This window comes from Crocodylus siamensis, chromosome 2 (genome assembly GCF_052110815.1).
Source record: "Crocodylus siamensis isolate JL-2025a chromosome 2, ASM5211081v1, whole genome shotgun sequence".
In the NCBI taxonomy this organism is placed as follows: domain Eukaryota; kingdom Metazoa; phylum Chordata; order Crocodylia; family Crocodylidae; genus Crocodylus; species Crocodylus siamensis.
This window is the reverse complement of record NC_143396.1, coordinates 197,627,267-197,643,866: the sequence shown is the minus strand read 5'-3', so window position 1 is coordinate 197,643,866 and position 16,600 is coordinate 197,627,267. Positions and strand designations below refer to the sequence as shown.

Sequence of the window (16,600 nt, the reverse complement as noted above, 5' to 3'; positions counted from 1 at the left end):
TCTCCTCCCCGTGTTTTTCCACTGCTACCCACTACCGGGATGGGGTGAGAGGAGGAGATCTGCGCTCCCAGCAGCCGCACATCCCCGAGCGAAAGGGGACGGGAGGGACTTCGCTCCGTGAGGGCGGGGGCGAAAGGGGCTCCCTCAGCTCCTCCCAGCAGGACTGATGGCAGCCCGACGGCTCGCCCCAGGGGCCCGTCCGAGGCGCTGCGGGCTGAGCGAACCGTCGGGCTACGGGGGCTGGTTCTGGGCGGCCCAGGTGTGTCAGCGCGGAGCATGTGATCCGGCCGCTCCTTCTGCAGGAAGCAAAACGGAGGAGGAAGCGGGAGCAGCGCTAGTCGAGTCTGCTCCCCGGCCGGGTGGTGTCTCTGAGCAGCCTCGCAGGAGCTGGTGGGTGAGTCCCCGGGAGAGGAGGTGGGGAGCGCTGGTTCGTGGGCTGCGGCTGCCTCCCTGCTGTCCAGCTCCAGCCGGGGGGAGCAGTGCTGCAGCGCTGGGGGACTGGGGAGGCTGCTGCTGCCTTTCCTTGCAGAGCTCTTACACGAGCACACCTGGGGCTCTGGTCAGGGGTCGGTGGCAGCGGCATCTCCGGGCGTCCCTCAAGGAATCGGGCCCAGGCTTTGGGCCGGAGAGATGTATTCTAGCCTCTCCCAGGGCAGCAGGTATATTTATTTTTAATATGTTCTGTGTTTGAGATCTTCAAGTTAGTCTCACAGAAACTGGACCCTGCCATTTAATCAGCATCACATCTGTTTCCCAAGGGCATCTTAGAAGGTTTCTAAGCAGAGAATCTGAAGCGGTGTCTTGCATCCTTGTATAAGGGAGTTAGATGCGTTAGCCTAAAATCAGGCAGGCCTGTTTGATGTGCCAGGGAACTTGGGTCTAAGCCCAAGGCAAACTACAAGCATCCCTTGTAGCCAGAAACTCAGCAGGAGGTTCTGAATGAGGTTGTGAAGGGGCTGCAGTATAGTACGCTCCAGGTAGGCTTGCACTAGGGTCTCCCTCTGCTCTTAGAAAGGGCAGGTGTTGGGGGAGGCTGTGAAACATGCTGTTGAAGTCAGGCAGGCTTATTTGTTATGCCACTAGGGAAGTGTGGGCTTAGGCCCACCAGGTAAATCTATAAGCGTTCCTTAAGAAGGAGGCCCCTGAGGGATATAACAATTGATTGATAAGAGGGCAAGAGAACAAGCCTTATGAAGAGAGACTGTGAGCTATGGGACTCTTCAGCTTGAAGAAGCACAGGCTTAGGGGCAATGTGGTGGCAGCCTATAAGCACATAAGGGGTGTGCATCAGGATCTGTGGGAACACCTGTTCACCAGAGCACCCCAGGGGATGCCAAGGTCCTAAGGTCACAAATTCCTGCAAGACCATTTTAGGCTAGACTTAAGGAAAAACTTCTTTACTGTCTGAGCCCCCAAGGCCTGGAACAGACTCACCCCAGAGGTGGTGCAAGCACCTACTCTGGACACTTAAGAAACATTTGGCTGCTTATCTCTATGAGATCCTTTGATCCTAGCTGACTTCCTGTCCCTTGGGCAGGGGGCTGGACTTGATGATCTTATCAGGTTCCTTCCAGCCCTAATGTCTATGAAATCTATGAAATTTCTTGGGATGAATAAAAGAAAAACAGAGGAAGGAGTGAGGATCATAAGTTCATAATGAGAGCACCAAGGGGAGACACTAAGCAAAGCACACTGGACAGTGCCCACTGGCCCTCAAGCAAGTCCAAGGAGCCAGTGACCACTGCCCCATGAAACTTTGCCCAGTGACGTGAATGGACAAGGGACAGGAAAATGACCCTACAGTCCCCAGGGTCCTTCTGGCCAGAGCCTCCTTCCTGGTCCGATAGATAGTGAACTTAAACAGGGCCAGGAGGAGGTTGACCAAGAGGTCCTGGGACTTGGTGGGGCTGCAGATAGGGAGTGTGTAAACAAAAAGGTGCGGGGAGTAGTGGAGCCAGAACCTCAACAGGAGGTTCTAGTGGATGTGATGAAGGGGCTGTAGCCTGGTGCACACCAGGGTCTTCCTCTGCTTACAGAAAGGGCAGGTGTTGGGAGTCCATGAAGTGCACCACTCAAGTCAGGCAGGAGGCAGTACAGTGTTGCACCTTAGCATTTAACTTGTTCAGAAAGGCAAAAACTCACCTAGTCAACTGCATGCATCATCAGATGTATCATCATACATCTGACAAAGCAGGTTGTCGCATACAAAAGCTGTCAAGTCACTCTGTCTTAGTGAGTTAATCTCCAAGGTGCTGCCCTGCCTTTATCCTAGAATTATTTAGACTGTAATTGCATTGGGCTAGAGCATTACAATTGTGCCCTAAGCAGAGTACAGTTAAGTGTCTGAATACAGATGAATGCAGCTGTGTGCATGTTGGTAAACAGCAGCTGTCTCCTGCCCAAGTGATGACTTTTTCATCACTGGACAAGGTGCTTCCTGTATGTATAGATCAAAGCAATCAGTAAGACTTGCGCAAGGCTTCAGTCTTTCTGGTAGAGAGATCCTTGTTAGAAATTTCTGTGTGCGCTTGCCACAAACTGGCAAACAGGACAGCATCTAGCATTACTAATCACCTCCCATGTCTGCCAGCTAATGGAGTTACTTCTGGAAGACAAGCAGATTGTGTTTCCATATTAAAGGCCCCAAGTTCAAATCCTAATGACTGCTTATGTAGGACTCATTATGCAATCAAAATTAAATACACGTAGAACCAGTTTGGATAGGAGTTCTACTTGTAGGGAAAAGCTAATCCAAGTTGCTTGTGGGGACTTGTGTCAGATAACTGCATTATGGAATAATTTAAACTATACCACTAACACTTCAGAGTTTCTAACTATTATTAACTCTTTCCATCCAACAGATACTGACTATGATTATGTGTTTCGTACTGCTGTGTCAGCTGCCAATAATGTTTGCATTTCCTCATTGTGCAAGATTAAAGAATGTGAATCATAAAGGGAAAGAAGGTATATTTTTTTTCTAAAATTAATTTGTTTTCTAAAACAAAACTGTTTTAACCATCTCGGGCTTAAAATTTAAAATTGTGTAGTGCATTTTTATGATGGTTAACATTTAAAAAAATAGGGTTTAGATCATTGGTTTAAATTACAGTATTATTGTCCCATAATTTTAGGCTGGATGGTTTTGCTAAAAGGGTTAATAGTCAGATACTGTTAATGTTGATATCTGAGTTGACCTTGGAAAATATTTATCTCAATCTACTGATATATTAAGATAACTGACATTTCTTGTAGGTCTTTGGCTGCTTGCTGTTGATAGTTGTTAATGTCAACATAAAATGTTCTTAGTTATGTCAATTTGAAACAACACCTGTAGCTCTGTTAAGGAAGCACTGCAGTGGTTCATATTTGCAAGTGTTTTCCTCCACTTGGCATTCAGAAAATATGTTTATTTATCTCTTATATTTCAATATTACTATAATTGGCACCGTGCATGCACTTCAGTCTAAATTTTCTCTGCTCCTATACATTAATTTCAACATTTATCAGTTGGTAGGGGGACAAGAACTGAGACACAGAGATCCTAAATGGGCTTAAGTCCCCACATAGAATCCAGAGCAGTGAGCTGGGTGTCTTGCTTCCTTTGTAATACATGAGGAGAAATTAGAATGGGGTCCAGAGAAAACAGCATGCTGGACATGGAACTGCCTTAGCTAGCCCGTAAGGAAGTGCTGAGTAGAGAGTTGCGTGCTAAATGCCACCTTCTTTAGGGTTAAGTGTCTTACTTGCCATTACCAGGAGGTGTTTGCTTGGCATTCACAGCCCAGATCCTTCTCCTGCAGGGAGTGGCAGAAACCTTTCTTCTTTTAAGCATGGACTACTCTTGTTGAGTAGCAGATCCAGGATGATGAAAGAGGTGTGGGGAGGGAGGGATGGTGATGCATGTGCATCCAACGGCCAAGATTGGAACTCTTGATGGTGAATTGACAATACCACTGTACACCCCCTGGATCTGACCCTGTCCATTTCTTTAAATATTTAAGAGAATTGGGGAGAGAAGGGCAGGAGGATGTGGCTATGGTAGCCTCCCTTGATTTAATAGCTCAGTGGTTAGAGCACTTGCCTGTGATGTAAGAGACCTGGGTTTAAGTCCTATCCCTGGCTGAAAGAATTCAGATCCACATTTCTTATCTCCCAGAGAGCACCTTAACTGCCAGGCTAAAGGCTGTTCTTGGGCAGAGCTGCTCTTATTCCAGTAGAAAAGAATTAAAGATTAATTAGGTCAGAGAGAGAGGGTGAAAGACTCTAGCTTGGTGTACCTCAGGTACTTGTCTGAAAATGGGGGATATTGGGTTTCAGCCCTATTAAAAGGATTTTTTTTATAGCTTATGTTAGATGGTCACTGGATAAAACATATTAACAATCTTGTTTCAGTTATTACATTGTATTTCAGAATAGAAATGTTTAATATTTCTGTTTGGTAAGTGAAACAAACTGCCAAACAACTTAGGCAAAGCCTTTTTTTTCAGTTTCAGAAAATACTTGAGATATGCTTACACAGCTTGGTATAGTTTCATAGTTAGTAGGGTTGGAAGGGACCTGAGCAGATCATCAAGTCTGATCCCCTGCCATAGCAGGAAAGAGTACTGGGGTCAAACAACCCCAGCAAGGTGATTGTCAAGCCTTGTCTTAAAGACCTCCGGGGTAGGAGCCAGCACCACTTCACCTGGTGAAGATCCTAGACACCCTGACAGTGAAGTAGTGCCTCCTGATGTCTAATCTGAATTTACCATCTGCCAGCTTGTGACCGCTATTTCAAGTCATTCCTGGTAGTGCTCAGGGGAACAGGGACTCCCCAATGCCTGGTGGTCCCTTCTGACTAGTTTGTAAACGGCCACTAGATTCCCCCCTCCTCCTCCTCTTATGGAGGCTGAACAGGTTCAAGTCCCGTAGCCTCTCCTTGTAGGGCCTGCCCTGCTGTCCCCTGATCATGTGAGTGGCCCTCCTCTGGACCCTCTCCATGTTGTCCACATCCCTCCTGAAGTGCGGCGCCCAGAACTGGACGCAGTACTCCAGCTGTGGCCTGACCAGTGTCGCATAGAGGGGAAGTATCACCTTGGACCTGTTTGAGATGCATCTGTGGATGCATGACAAGGCGCGGTTGGCCTTCCTGACTACATCCCCACACTGCCTGCCCATATTCTTCTTGGCATCATTGATGACTCCAAGATCCTTTTCTGCCTCTGCACTGATGAGAAGGGAGTTCCCCAGCCTGTAGGTATGCTGCTGGTTCTTCCTCCCCAGATGCATCACCTTACACTTGTCAGTGTTGACTCCCATCCTATTCTCGTACACCCACCCCTGTAACCTGTCTAGGTCCAACTGTAGCCTGTTGCTCCCTTCTAATGTGCCACATTCCCCCACATCTTAGTGTCATCAGCAAATTTGAACAGGGTGCTTTTTACCCCCTTATCCAAGTCACCGATGAAGATGTTGAACAGTGTGGGCCTGAGGACCAAGCCCTGCAGAACTCCACTACCTACATCCCTCCAGGGCAAAAATGATCAATCTATCACCACTCTCTGGGTGCGGCCCTCCAGCCAGTTGGCGACCCATTTGACTGTGTAGGTGTCGACACCACAGTCCCCCCGTTTTTTTTTTAATGAGAACGGGGTGAGAGACAGTGTCGAAGGCCTTCTGAAAGTCCAGGAAGACCACTGCTACCCCTGCATCTAAGGATCTGGTGATCTGGTCATAGAAGGCCACCAGGTTGGTCTGACAGGACCTGCTGCTAATGAACCCGTGTCGGTTGCCCCTAAGCATAATCTCCCCCGGTGGCCCCTCATGGACATGTGCCAGAATAATTCTCTCAAAAAGCTTACCCAGGATTGAGGTAAGACTAACTGGCCTAGAGTTTCCCGGGTCCTCCTTCCTCCCTTTTTTTGAAGATGGGAACCACATTGGCCCTCTTCCAGTCCTCTGGCACCACACCAGAGCACCACGAGTGCTCGTAAAGCTGTGCCAGGGGTCCTGCAATGATTTCAGCTAATTCCCTCATCACTCTGGGGTGGAGATCATCCAGGCCAGCTGATTTAAATACAACCAGTCCCTCCAGAAGTTTCCTGACTAGATCTTCCCTGACCCTTGGCCTAGGTGTGCCTCCCCTGGGCCCAAGGGGGGCCCAGTGTGGGGGCTGATCTGGTCCCTGCTCAGGAAAATGGAGGCAAATAAGTCTTTAAATAGGTTAGGCTTGTTAAATAGGTTTAACTGAACACATAGGGGAAACTGTTTCAGCATTGCTCATCCTTATGTGGTTTTCCCCTTTATTTTTTTTGTGGATAAAGTCCGTTCTATGTTGAAAATCTAAGTGACTGAATATTTTTAGAGTTGATAAACTGAATTTCTTAAAATTACTTAAGATAATATATCTGCCATCCCTCCAAAGTGTTCAGGTATGGTATTAAAGGCAAACTGTAATTAATACATGAATTATACTGTAATCCCCTTGGAATTTTCAGCAACCAAAATATTTTGAGATTGCATGGCAAAATTCAACAGTAAGGACTAAGGGAAAAATTCCTGAGTGATGTGATAACCTATACAAACAAACTATCTAACAAGAGTTAATTTGTGCATGAATAACTTTATTCTGAGTCTCCTCTGTTTTTAGAAAGTGGATTTGGTTTGTAACAATGCTATTACTGCTTTTATTTAAACACGTAAGTTACTTTTACATACTCAAGAGTTAATTTTATTAATTTTCTAATCTTGCTTAGCAAAACAGTATTATAAAACACAGAGCTGAAATTTAGATTTAAAATGTCAGTTGTACCACAGAAAGCCAAGTCAGACTAGCCTGTCAGATAAAAATGTTTTCTTCATAAAAAGTGATGGGAAAGGCAGGCTAAAACTTGAGCCCAGGAGATGCCTGGTTAGAAAATGCATTCCAGTTATTTTACATCTGCTATAATTTCACTAACTGTTCTGGAATTTCAGCACACAAGAGGAGTGAATAAGTTTGCTTAGTGAGGTCTCTTTCTAGTTTCTCAAAATAGCAAAAAGGTTTAAAAGAAAGGGGAAGTAGATGATCAGAATCTAAAGAAATCTTGAAGACTACATCAGCATCAACCCCTTTATAAACTCATTTGAAAGTCTGAAAAATAATATGCTGCCCTCTTTCCCTGGACAGATCTAGGATTACAAAAAGAGGAGTGCAGATTGAATATAAGATGACACACATTTGTCTCCAGTTAAGGAGAAACTAGAAGCTCAACTGAGTAATATTTTAGGGGCCTACTACTATATTATTCAGTTTAAGATCAAAGCAAATCAAATATAACTTTCTTGAAATGTTCAGTAATTAACCAGATTATACATTGGGTTTAAAAAACAGAAAAACTATGCAAAAATGATCAAAATAGTAAAAAGATATCATTTTATTAGTCCTGTAATCATTATTGTTAAATGCTCATCCCTTATTCAGATTTTTATAAAACAAAATTTAGTCTTCTTGAATGTCTTGACAGTGCCTCTAATACTTCATTGTCAATCATTTCTGCGTTAAGGTTTTTAGCTAGAGCTAAAACAGTCTGCAGGGCTGTGAAACAGAGGAGATAGTTATCCATTCTGCAGTTTTGTTGCCCGTTAGCCATTTCTGGTAATCTAAGTAGTGGAACATTAAGACCATTTAAAGGAAAGAGGGTCTTAAACACTTATGGAATGAAGAGACATTAGCAGGAATCAGGAAGATTATACTGAGCCACAAAGTTGACTGACACCCTCGGTGCTACCTGAATAGAAGTGCCACTCCTTCCCCCCTTCCCCTGGCAAGCAGTTGGCTTTAAAGTTGGGGTAGAGAAGGAATCAAAAGGAAGTGCAACTGCAACACTGCAGCCCCCCTAGTCTGTCCTTGCCTCTCTATTATTTTCCCTTCCTAGTTATGATGGTTTAGGAACAATATCCAAGGGTAAATTGAAATTTTACCCAAAGTAGAATAAATGGGAACTGTATAGTGTGCTGATAGAAACTCTGTTCTAAAACAAAGACTGAAACAGTAATACCAGAATACGTGAAGAGTAAATTACTAAAAAGTACTAGAGAAAACAACCATTAGTACAGAGAACACAACTTTTGCAAAGTGTAGGTGATGGGTCTAAGTCAGTCTGGATCTGCTTGGGTATCTGTTGCATGTGACAAAATGTTACAGGGTCTTTGACATGCAGAAGAAGGCTTTCAGCTATCTTAAGAGTACTAATACCACACCTGTAGTGACATGCATAGCAGACAGCTAGCCCAAGCACCAAATTCTGCAAAGTTGCTATGGAAAGATCTAAAATGTACCTGTAAGGGGCAGAAAATATTTATATTGCTTTTTTTTAAATCTTGTATAGGCAGAAAGAGAACACTTCTGGTAGCAACAAAATTACTGCAGGAGGAGGCCTTAAAGCCTCCTGTTGAGTGAAATGAGAGAGTCAAGAATGGAGTTAAATTCTTTTAGGATGTTACCAGGGCCCTTAGCAGATGTTAGTATCATTGTGCCACTGAGATCTGATGAATTTTGTGCTGAATCCCAAAAATCATGCAAACTGCCATGTGAGATGTGCATGGCAGGATGCATTACTTTTTTTGGGAATGGATTTAAAATTTCTTTAATTCCAATCACACAACTTCCAGCAGATGGGGTCCCCAGAGCTGACCCATACCCAATCCCCACAATCAGTTGATGGTTGGGATTGATCATGGGACAGCCCTGGAATCTGGGACATAGCGACCCTATGGATAATTGACATCCAGTGGAGCAGCCCCGAGTACCAAACCAGGACCTTCTACCCAATCCCAGTGGGGTATTGGGCAGCTATATCCTAAACCTGAAGGATGCCCCCTGCCCAATCCTGATGAAAGGGTCCCTCTGTGCCAGCAAAGCAAAGCAGGAAACGTGCCAGCATAGGGGAAGCCTATCGGCACTTTTAACCGCCTGGCTCTGCAGCATCACACACAGAGCTGCAGAGCAAAGCTAACATGCCAACATGTTCAAAATGAAGAGCCATACAAATAAGCCACAGGGATGTTCCGCATTTAATCGAACATCTTGTGGCTAGCTTTGCCATTTTTTATGGTGCCAAAAATTGCTTGAATATATGGTATGTTACAATGTGTCATGTGATTAACAGGTTAATTATGCAATAAGGGTAAAGTCTGCTAGGGGCCTACAAATTCTAGAGTTCTTTAAAAATACTAGAATGAGTCTCTTCAAACTAACTGTTCTAAATTAACTTGATGATTTTATTTATTTATTTATTATTTTACTAGTATTCACATCAGAAAAAGAAGCCAATTTGTTCCTGAAACGACATCTTCTAAGTAACAGATTTGATTTTGAAGTATTTACCCCTGGTGATGTAGAAAGAGAATGCTTTGAAGAACTGTGCAATTACGAGGAAGCAAGAGAATTTTTTGTAGATCCTGATAAAACGGTAATTGTTTCTGTTTTGTTTAATATATTGGGTGGCTATCAGTAGATGACAGTTTTATTTAAAACTGTTGCAGCCGTTCACAAGAGATTGAGAAAAGGGGATTGTCTAGATTATTTATATTGCAGTAAATCCATAGGCCCTAATTGGGCTCTCTTGTGCTAGGTATGCAGTAAAGACCTTTGGATACATGGTATATGCCACATGAAACTTACTATCGGAGAGTCCAATTCTGCAAATACTTACAAACAGAACTTAAACAGAGCCACAGAATATCTTCAGAATGATCCAAGAGGGAAGAAATACAGTCAAATGCACACTACTTTATGTGCTTTTTTTAAACTGCCAACTATTGCCATGTCCTAAGTGTTGATTGCCATGACATGACAAAAATACCTTGAAAAAAGAGTAGTGATTATGTTGCAGGTTCATGAATGGTGAGTTTTATGTACAAGATAATGCTTTCATGAATAAAATAAACCTAGGGCATGTGGGAGGAAAGATGCAAGAAGCCTTCTAACTCTTCCCCTGTTCTGCCTTAATCACTCAGTTGAGGGGTCAGATTCAGTCATTTGGAGGACTGTAGCTACTGCAATTTGAGCTGCCTCTGGTGCTCACCCCTCATGCAGTACACTCACCTCTCTGACTCTTCCATCCTGGTGTTGCCACAGGAGTTTACATTACCTGGAATTTCCTAAAGAATTTTACATGACTGTTTTAATCTGGATGTTAGGTTAGTAACACTATGGACTTGTAACTTAATGTATAACTAAAGGAAGGAATGCACTGTATAAGGTTATTTTCTTATGTGCATCCTATAATTTAACTAGTGGAACTCATTACTGCAGGGGATTATTGAGACAAAGCTTTGTAGGTTAATTAGGATAGAAATAAATGGTGCTTATAATCATTTTCGTATGGGATGTAAATTATTTACTAACTGGGATCAGGAAAAAATTTTCCTTTTAGTATTTCACAGTTGGATGTGTCCTTTGTTTGTCTTTTTGCTATATTAATAGGTGGCATTTGCCTTTGGACTGTAAGCTTGCTCCAGTATGACTGCTTCAGGGGGGTGTACAGGTACAAATCCTATTGAGTCTAGTGGAAGTTGTTCCTATTTGTATCATGATTTTTTGCCTTGTTGTTTTGTTTTAATGTTGTTAATATCTTAACGATTAAGAATTTGCATATAACCTATATCTTTCAAAAATGCTTATTTTTATAGATGGCGTTTTGGAAAGAATATTCAAAAAAGGATCCCAGTACAACAATCAGTAAGTGATCATCTACATAACTTTCCTTTTTTGTTGCAATTAATGTGGTTTTTCTACTGTAACCCTTTTTTAGATATTCTGGTCATTATGTCCAGTCACTTGATCTTTAATCATGCAGCTGGCAGCATTTATAGCGAGGCTTATTCCTGGCTTATTGTCTTTATATATCTTGTAAATTACAAAATAGGTCTACTGCAGGTCTAATACACTTGGGTGAGGTTCAGACAGTTGAAGACTTTGACCTTTAAAATATGTATAAAATAAAGCCCTTACTCACTACATGCACTCTTCCCCCTCCCAAAAAATATTTTCTAAAACTGGGGTGCATGTCTTCTGCCAAAAAAAAAAAAAAAAGATTTCTGTGCTAGTATATAGGCATGGGAATGCTAGAATGGCTGTCAGAGCTTGGGTCTGTGCTAGGCTCATGGTCAGCCATCTGCAAGAGAGGCAGAGTGTACTCCTCAGTGTCACTTATCCTCTGGCTCAGCAGCCAAAAGCTGCTGCAGCTTCAGCAACAGCTGTAAGAAGGTTAACCACTCCTAGCTGTGGAGCTGCAGTATAAGGATGAGTGACACTGAGGAGTGACCAACATTTAGCTGCGGTGAGCCTGTGCTTTGGCCAGTAATGTTCTTGAAAAATCATTTTTCTTCATTCTGTCCCAGAACAAAGTGTATTTTGGGATGTGTGGTATGTAAGTAAATACAGCATCAGCTGACACTCACTAGTGCATTATTTGGCTCCCAGCTAAATACAAAGTTTAGCACATTTGAGACCTGTTCTTGGTTGACCCTTAGAACATGGATTATAATGCATGTTTGTGACACTATCCATTTTTTGCCTTATTGTACAGCATGTAAAAGCTTCAACTGCAGTTTTTCTGCCTGTTTCTGTTTTTATTTTGTATTAAAAATTGGATTGGGGCCCAGCATGCCATGTGGTATACAAACAAAATGAAAGTCAGCATCCTCCCTTGAATTTCTAGTCATCTAATCAAAGATAAGTTGTCCTCCTTCCTATTTTTTCCAAATGTTGTTTCACATCTAAATAATATACATATAAAAAACCTGTGGAAAGAAGAATAATGTTTGTTATGTTGGGTTTGGCATTTGTTAATGTCTTTGAGTAGTACTAGACTGATACAATAGCTTCACCCAGCAGACAAGACTTACAGAAAGGAACTACCATAACTAATCTTACTGTGTTGTGACTATCAACAAAATTGATTAATCCTAAAGGATTAGTTGACTGAAATTTAATATGTTTTATTTCTGTTTCAGATGGTGAGGGATTACAGAAGATTGATGTTACTGGACTTCTGATTGGCCTAATTGCTGCTGGAGTGCTGGTGGTTTTAACTGGATTATTACTTTACTATTTTTGCAAAAGTAGATGCAAATCAAGACAACCACCAGGGTAAGGATTTGAAAAAATTCCTCTTTATTCCCAGAGGAAAACTTTTAACAATTTTAGGATTCGAATTTGATGGTCAGTCTGCACTGGCCTGACTCCAGTCTCCCTGGAGTCAGTTTTACTATTGACTTCAGTGATGGATAGGATTAGTTCAATGCTTAAATGCTTTAGAAAATACCACCCTGGTATAAGGCTGTAGAGTTGACTTAATCTCATATATCAGAAAAGACACAAAAAGACAGTCTTTTTATTCTTGAACAAAGAAATATCACCCATGTTTCACAGAGCACTAAAATATGCCTTAACCATGGTTCTAAAAGATCGCATAAATGTTGCATGTATGCCAATAAGCAAAACATTAAATTTGAGTTGGTCAGAATTAACTATATACATGATCTTCATTTAATGTCTTTCTTTAAAAATATCTTATAAGTTCTTATAAACAGCACAAAGGGATCACTTAATTTCTACTTCTGATATGCAGACTATAGTAGGTACAGAAATATCCCATAAATCTAGCTTTCAAGATTAAAAAATCTGCGCTGAATTTGGTTCATTTATAAAATTTCAAATTCTCGTACACATCTTTCAACTGAAGAAAGTCAGTTGAAATATGTATAGGAAGTTTAGACTTAATTTTCATGAGAATCAAGGAAAGAAACTAGCATTAATTCTTCCTCTGAAATGTTTAATACAAAAAGGAAGGAAAGAGCATACATATTACATAGCAGTAATCAGTTTCATTATTTATAGTAACAGTTCTTTGCAAGTTGCATCCAAACAATATTTTTATATTATGTAACTGTCCCTTGCCCTTAAGGGTCCTCTTCTCCAGATGAAAGAAGGAAATCCTGTTCAATTCCCATAAATATTGATGCCCTATACTACTCAGACATGTATAGCTCTGCATCTTGGGGAAAATGGGATTTTACAAGGCCACGGAAATGCAGCCTACCTTAGCTGGGACCAGGAACCAGACTGTGTGTATCATACTATCCATCCAAAATAGGCAAGGACTGGTGAGCAATTGGATAGCTGTCCAGCTATCACAGTAAAGTAGCAACAGTTTTGGTTTTTTTTGTTGGAGGATTCTACCCAACACCTAACTGTGTTTCCCAGCCTGTGCTATAGAAAGAAAATTTGGCCCATCCTGTTTAATGTAAAAAGGAAAACTTGTAATCTTATATGAGAAAAAGCTACATGAGCCTCTTCTCTCACTGTATTATAATACTGTTGACTTTGTTTAGATATTCCAACTATGTAAGAAGTAGAAGACGCCATTCATCTATCATCTTCAGAAGACATGAAGAAGTATCTTTAAATCCACTTCCTCCAAGAACAGATGAATCAGGACTTCCAACTTATGAACAAGCAGTGGCAGTTGATGGAAGATGTGATGTTTCACCACCACCATACCCAGGGCCTGCAAAAGGGCTTAGGGTGTTTAAGAAGTCCATGTCACTTCCTGCTTCCTAAGCACAAACCTGCTTCCTTTCTTCCTTGGAAGATGATGATATATGTTTGACAAAGTGCAATACCTTGCACACTGCTGAACAGTTCACAAAAATGTGAAAGCTTGCTGATCCTCAGCATAGGACTGAGTGAAATTACCATGCAGACAAAGAAGCTATTGTTTTGGAAATAGTTTGTTTCGTGATGAAGATTACTTGTTTGTACATGTTTTTGGTGCTAGGAACTGAATTTTGTATAAAGATACAAATTTTATATTGGCCACTTGCATTTAGGACCAAGCCACTAAATTAGTGATATGCCATTAACAGTTTTTTGTTTGTTTCTTTCTTTAGAAGGAAAAATATTTTAAATGTTGAAAATGGTCTTTTAGAGAGACAAACAGCTTATTTTCTGGCTGCTCAAATGTTATACCACTGTGAATATAATAAGTATGCAGTAGAAAGTGGATTCTTAGTTCTTGATTTGGAGGTAGGGTTAGCATTTAGTTTTGGAAAAAAAATGTTTTTATTAAACTTTTTAGAACTTACATAGTATGACTGCTGTTGCCACTGAAGGACATGTCTACACTGTCTTTGTGCTGCACCCAGGAATGCCATGAACATTCCCATTCACTTATTCCTTGTCTACAAGTGCCAAATCAGAACTGAAGTAATATGCCTGCTGCAGAGTAGCACTGAATATATGTTTGTAAGCATGCTCAACAGAGCTGAAGGCTAGTGCTAAGCATGTATCAAGCACTGGCTTTGGGAACTTATATTGCCGTGTGTGTGTGTGTGTGTGTGTCCACGTGGAGCGGAAGTGAGTGGACAAAGTGTGCTTCTTGATGGTGACTGCCAAATGTGGCATGGAAACACCACAATGATGCCTTTACTTTCTACTGACTTTTTTTTTTTTTGTAATTATTATTATTTTATTTTTGGATCACAAGAGTCCATGATTAGCAAGATGCAAGGTATTTTCTACTTAAAGAACTTTTACCCTCATTTTTACTACTGCTTATATTCCCCTCAGGTGTACCACCTGTTTATTGCTTGGCACTAGGCAAATCAATTCTGTGCCTCTCTTCAACTCTTAGATACTCCTTAGATTACACACAAAACAGCCCATAGCAGATTGCTAGTAAACTTGTCACTGGTTGACCTTAAAATGAACGCAATTTTTTTCAAAGTAGTGTCTGGAATGCTACACAGCTTCTATTGGTGACCTTAGTTTTGCACTAACCCTTCAGGAAAATGAAATCTTTGGATAATAGAACATGAGTTCAAAAGTTCCTCAATCATATTCACACAGAGAACTAATATTGGCCTTTAGTGTGACAGCAGCAAACAAAAATTTAACCTGGAACATCTGAAATGAATGCTAAGATTTTGTATTCAGTTACTATCTTAACTGAAAAGTAGAATATTTACTATTAACTTAATTTTAATTGACAGAAATTGTGAATAAAATCAGTTGAGAAAATAGAAAATGTGATTACAGAGCCATTACATGATTTTTATATCTAAATCACTTTTTGTTTGTTTGTTTTAAGGAGAGTTGTAATATTTGGGAAATACAGGGTGCTAAGGAAGTTACATAAGGTCAGATTTTGCCACTGGATGCATGTATGAAGAATTAGACTCATGGAGAACTATTTTCTTGTTACTGAAACTCAAGACTGAGTCTGATGTTGCCTTCCAACAAGTTGCTTAACCTTTCTGCACCTTACTTTTCTGTCTGTAATACAAGCATCTTACTGACCTCACAGAGGTTTTGTGGGGGGTTATTTAATTTTTGTTATCACTTGTATTTATAAAGTGTTTTAAGATTCTTGGATGAAAACTGTTTATATATACTTTAATTATTATGATTAATTAATAAGATCATTAACTATTAATTTATAAGGGCTGAAATGGGCTGGATTCAAAGTGGGGTTCCAAAGTAGCGTAAGGACTACATGTCAGCTTGAGTGATACTACAGCAGTCAATATCTGAAATGCAGGCCAGATGAGTAACATGGTGCTCCATGCAGGCTAGATATGGAGTATGAAGCTGCGTTATCTGGCCTACTGGGCTGGAAATTTGCTGGTGGGGTGAGTGGCAGCAGTGTTAATTGCCATAGCTCCTGGAGCCATGACAACAGCTGTTCATCTTGCCATCAAATCTCTAGCCTGTGGGCAGCCTTGAAGGCCAAGTGACATGGCTCTGTGCTCTACAGGCCGCCCACAGGGATGGAAATTTAACAATGAGATGAGTGGTGGCAGCAGAGCTGGGGCAGTTAACACTGCCACTGTTTGCTACACTGCAAACAGTCCTTTGGCTGCTTGAGTCATATCTAGCCTATGAGCTGAATCTTTGACACTCCTGGTCTAAAAACTTAACTGGTTTCTAGCCTCTTAATAATTATAGAAGTACTTGAGCACTGAATTGCCTTCTCATAAGGGAGGGATTTGCTCTTCATTTCATTACCTTCTCCTCATAATGAAAGGCACATTCGTTCTCTAGGTTTTTTCTGAGCAGATGAGTAATTGGATGGGATTTCAGTGTACCTTGGGAGAGTTTTGAAGTTTTTAATGTTAGAATTGTAATTTGCAGTGATTTTTCTTTTTTGGTGTGTGCATTTTTAAATGAAAATAAAACTTTATAAATCCAGTAAAAGCTGTGTTAACTGGCATTTTACTAACCAGAGTACTCTATTAACTGGAATTTCCAATATTCCCCCAATACAAATCCTCACTTTACCAACTGGAATCTTGGCTGAGTCTATCTGGTATGCACATGCACATTAAGTATTTGCACTTCAAGTATTGCACTGTCTTCCATATATATAACTCTCAGATAACCAGAATTTTTAGATAACTGGTGCACCCTCCCCCCTTACCCCACTCATGCCAGATAGCAAAGCTTTTACTGTGTATTAGTTACCTGTACATTCACAGTTTGATCTTTAATCCATAAAGTAACTGCAGTTCATTTCATATAGTGAAGATGAAAATAATAGGTGCCTATACACCTGCAGACTTGATTAATCGA

At 41.1% G+C, this 16,600-nt stretch overlaps 1 protein-coding gene across 1 annotated transcript; it reads left to right on the top strand.

The window, feature by feature from the left end:
* The first annotated feature begins 164 nt into the window (after window positions 1-164).
* Window positions 165-16,375, top strand: PRRG4 (proline rich and Gla domain 4). The gene is made up of 6 exons (XM_090034943.1): window positions 165-394; window positions 2,862-2,967; window positions 9,271-9,434; window positions 10,657-10,705; window positions 11,983-12,118; window positions 13,363-16,375. The coding sequence occupies exons 1-6, from the start codon at window positions 167-169 to the stop codon at window positions 13,589-13,591; spliced, it is 912 nt and encodes a 303-aa protein (XP_089891069.1). The 5' UTR covers window positions 165-166; the 3' UTR covers window positions 13,592-16,375.
* The last annotated feature ends 225 nt before the right edge of the window (window positions 16,376-16,600 follow it).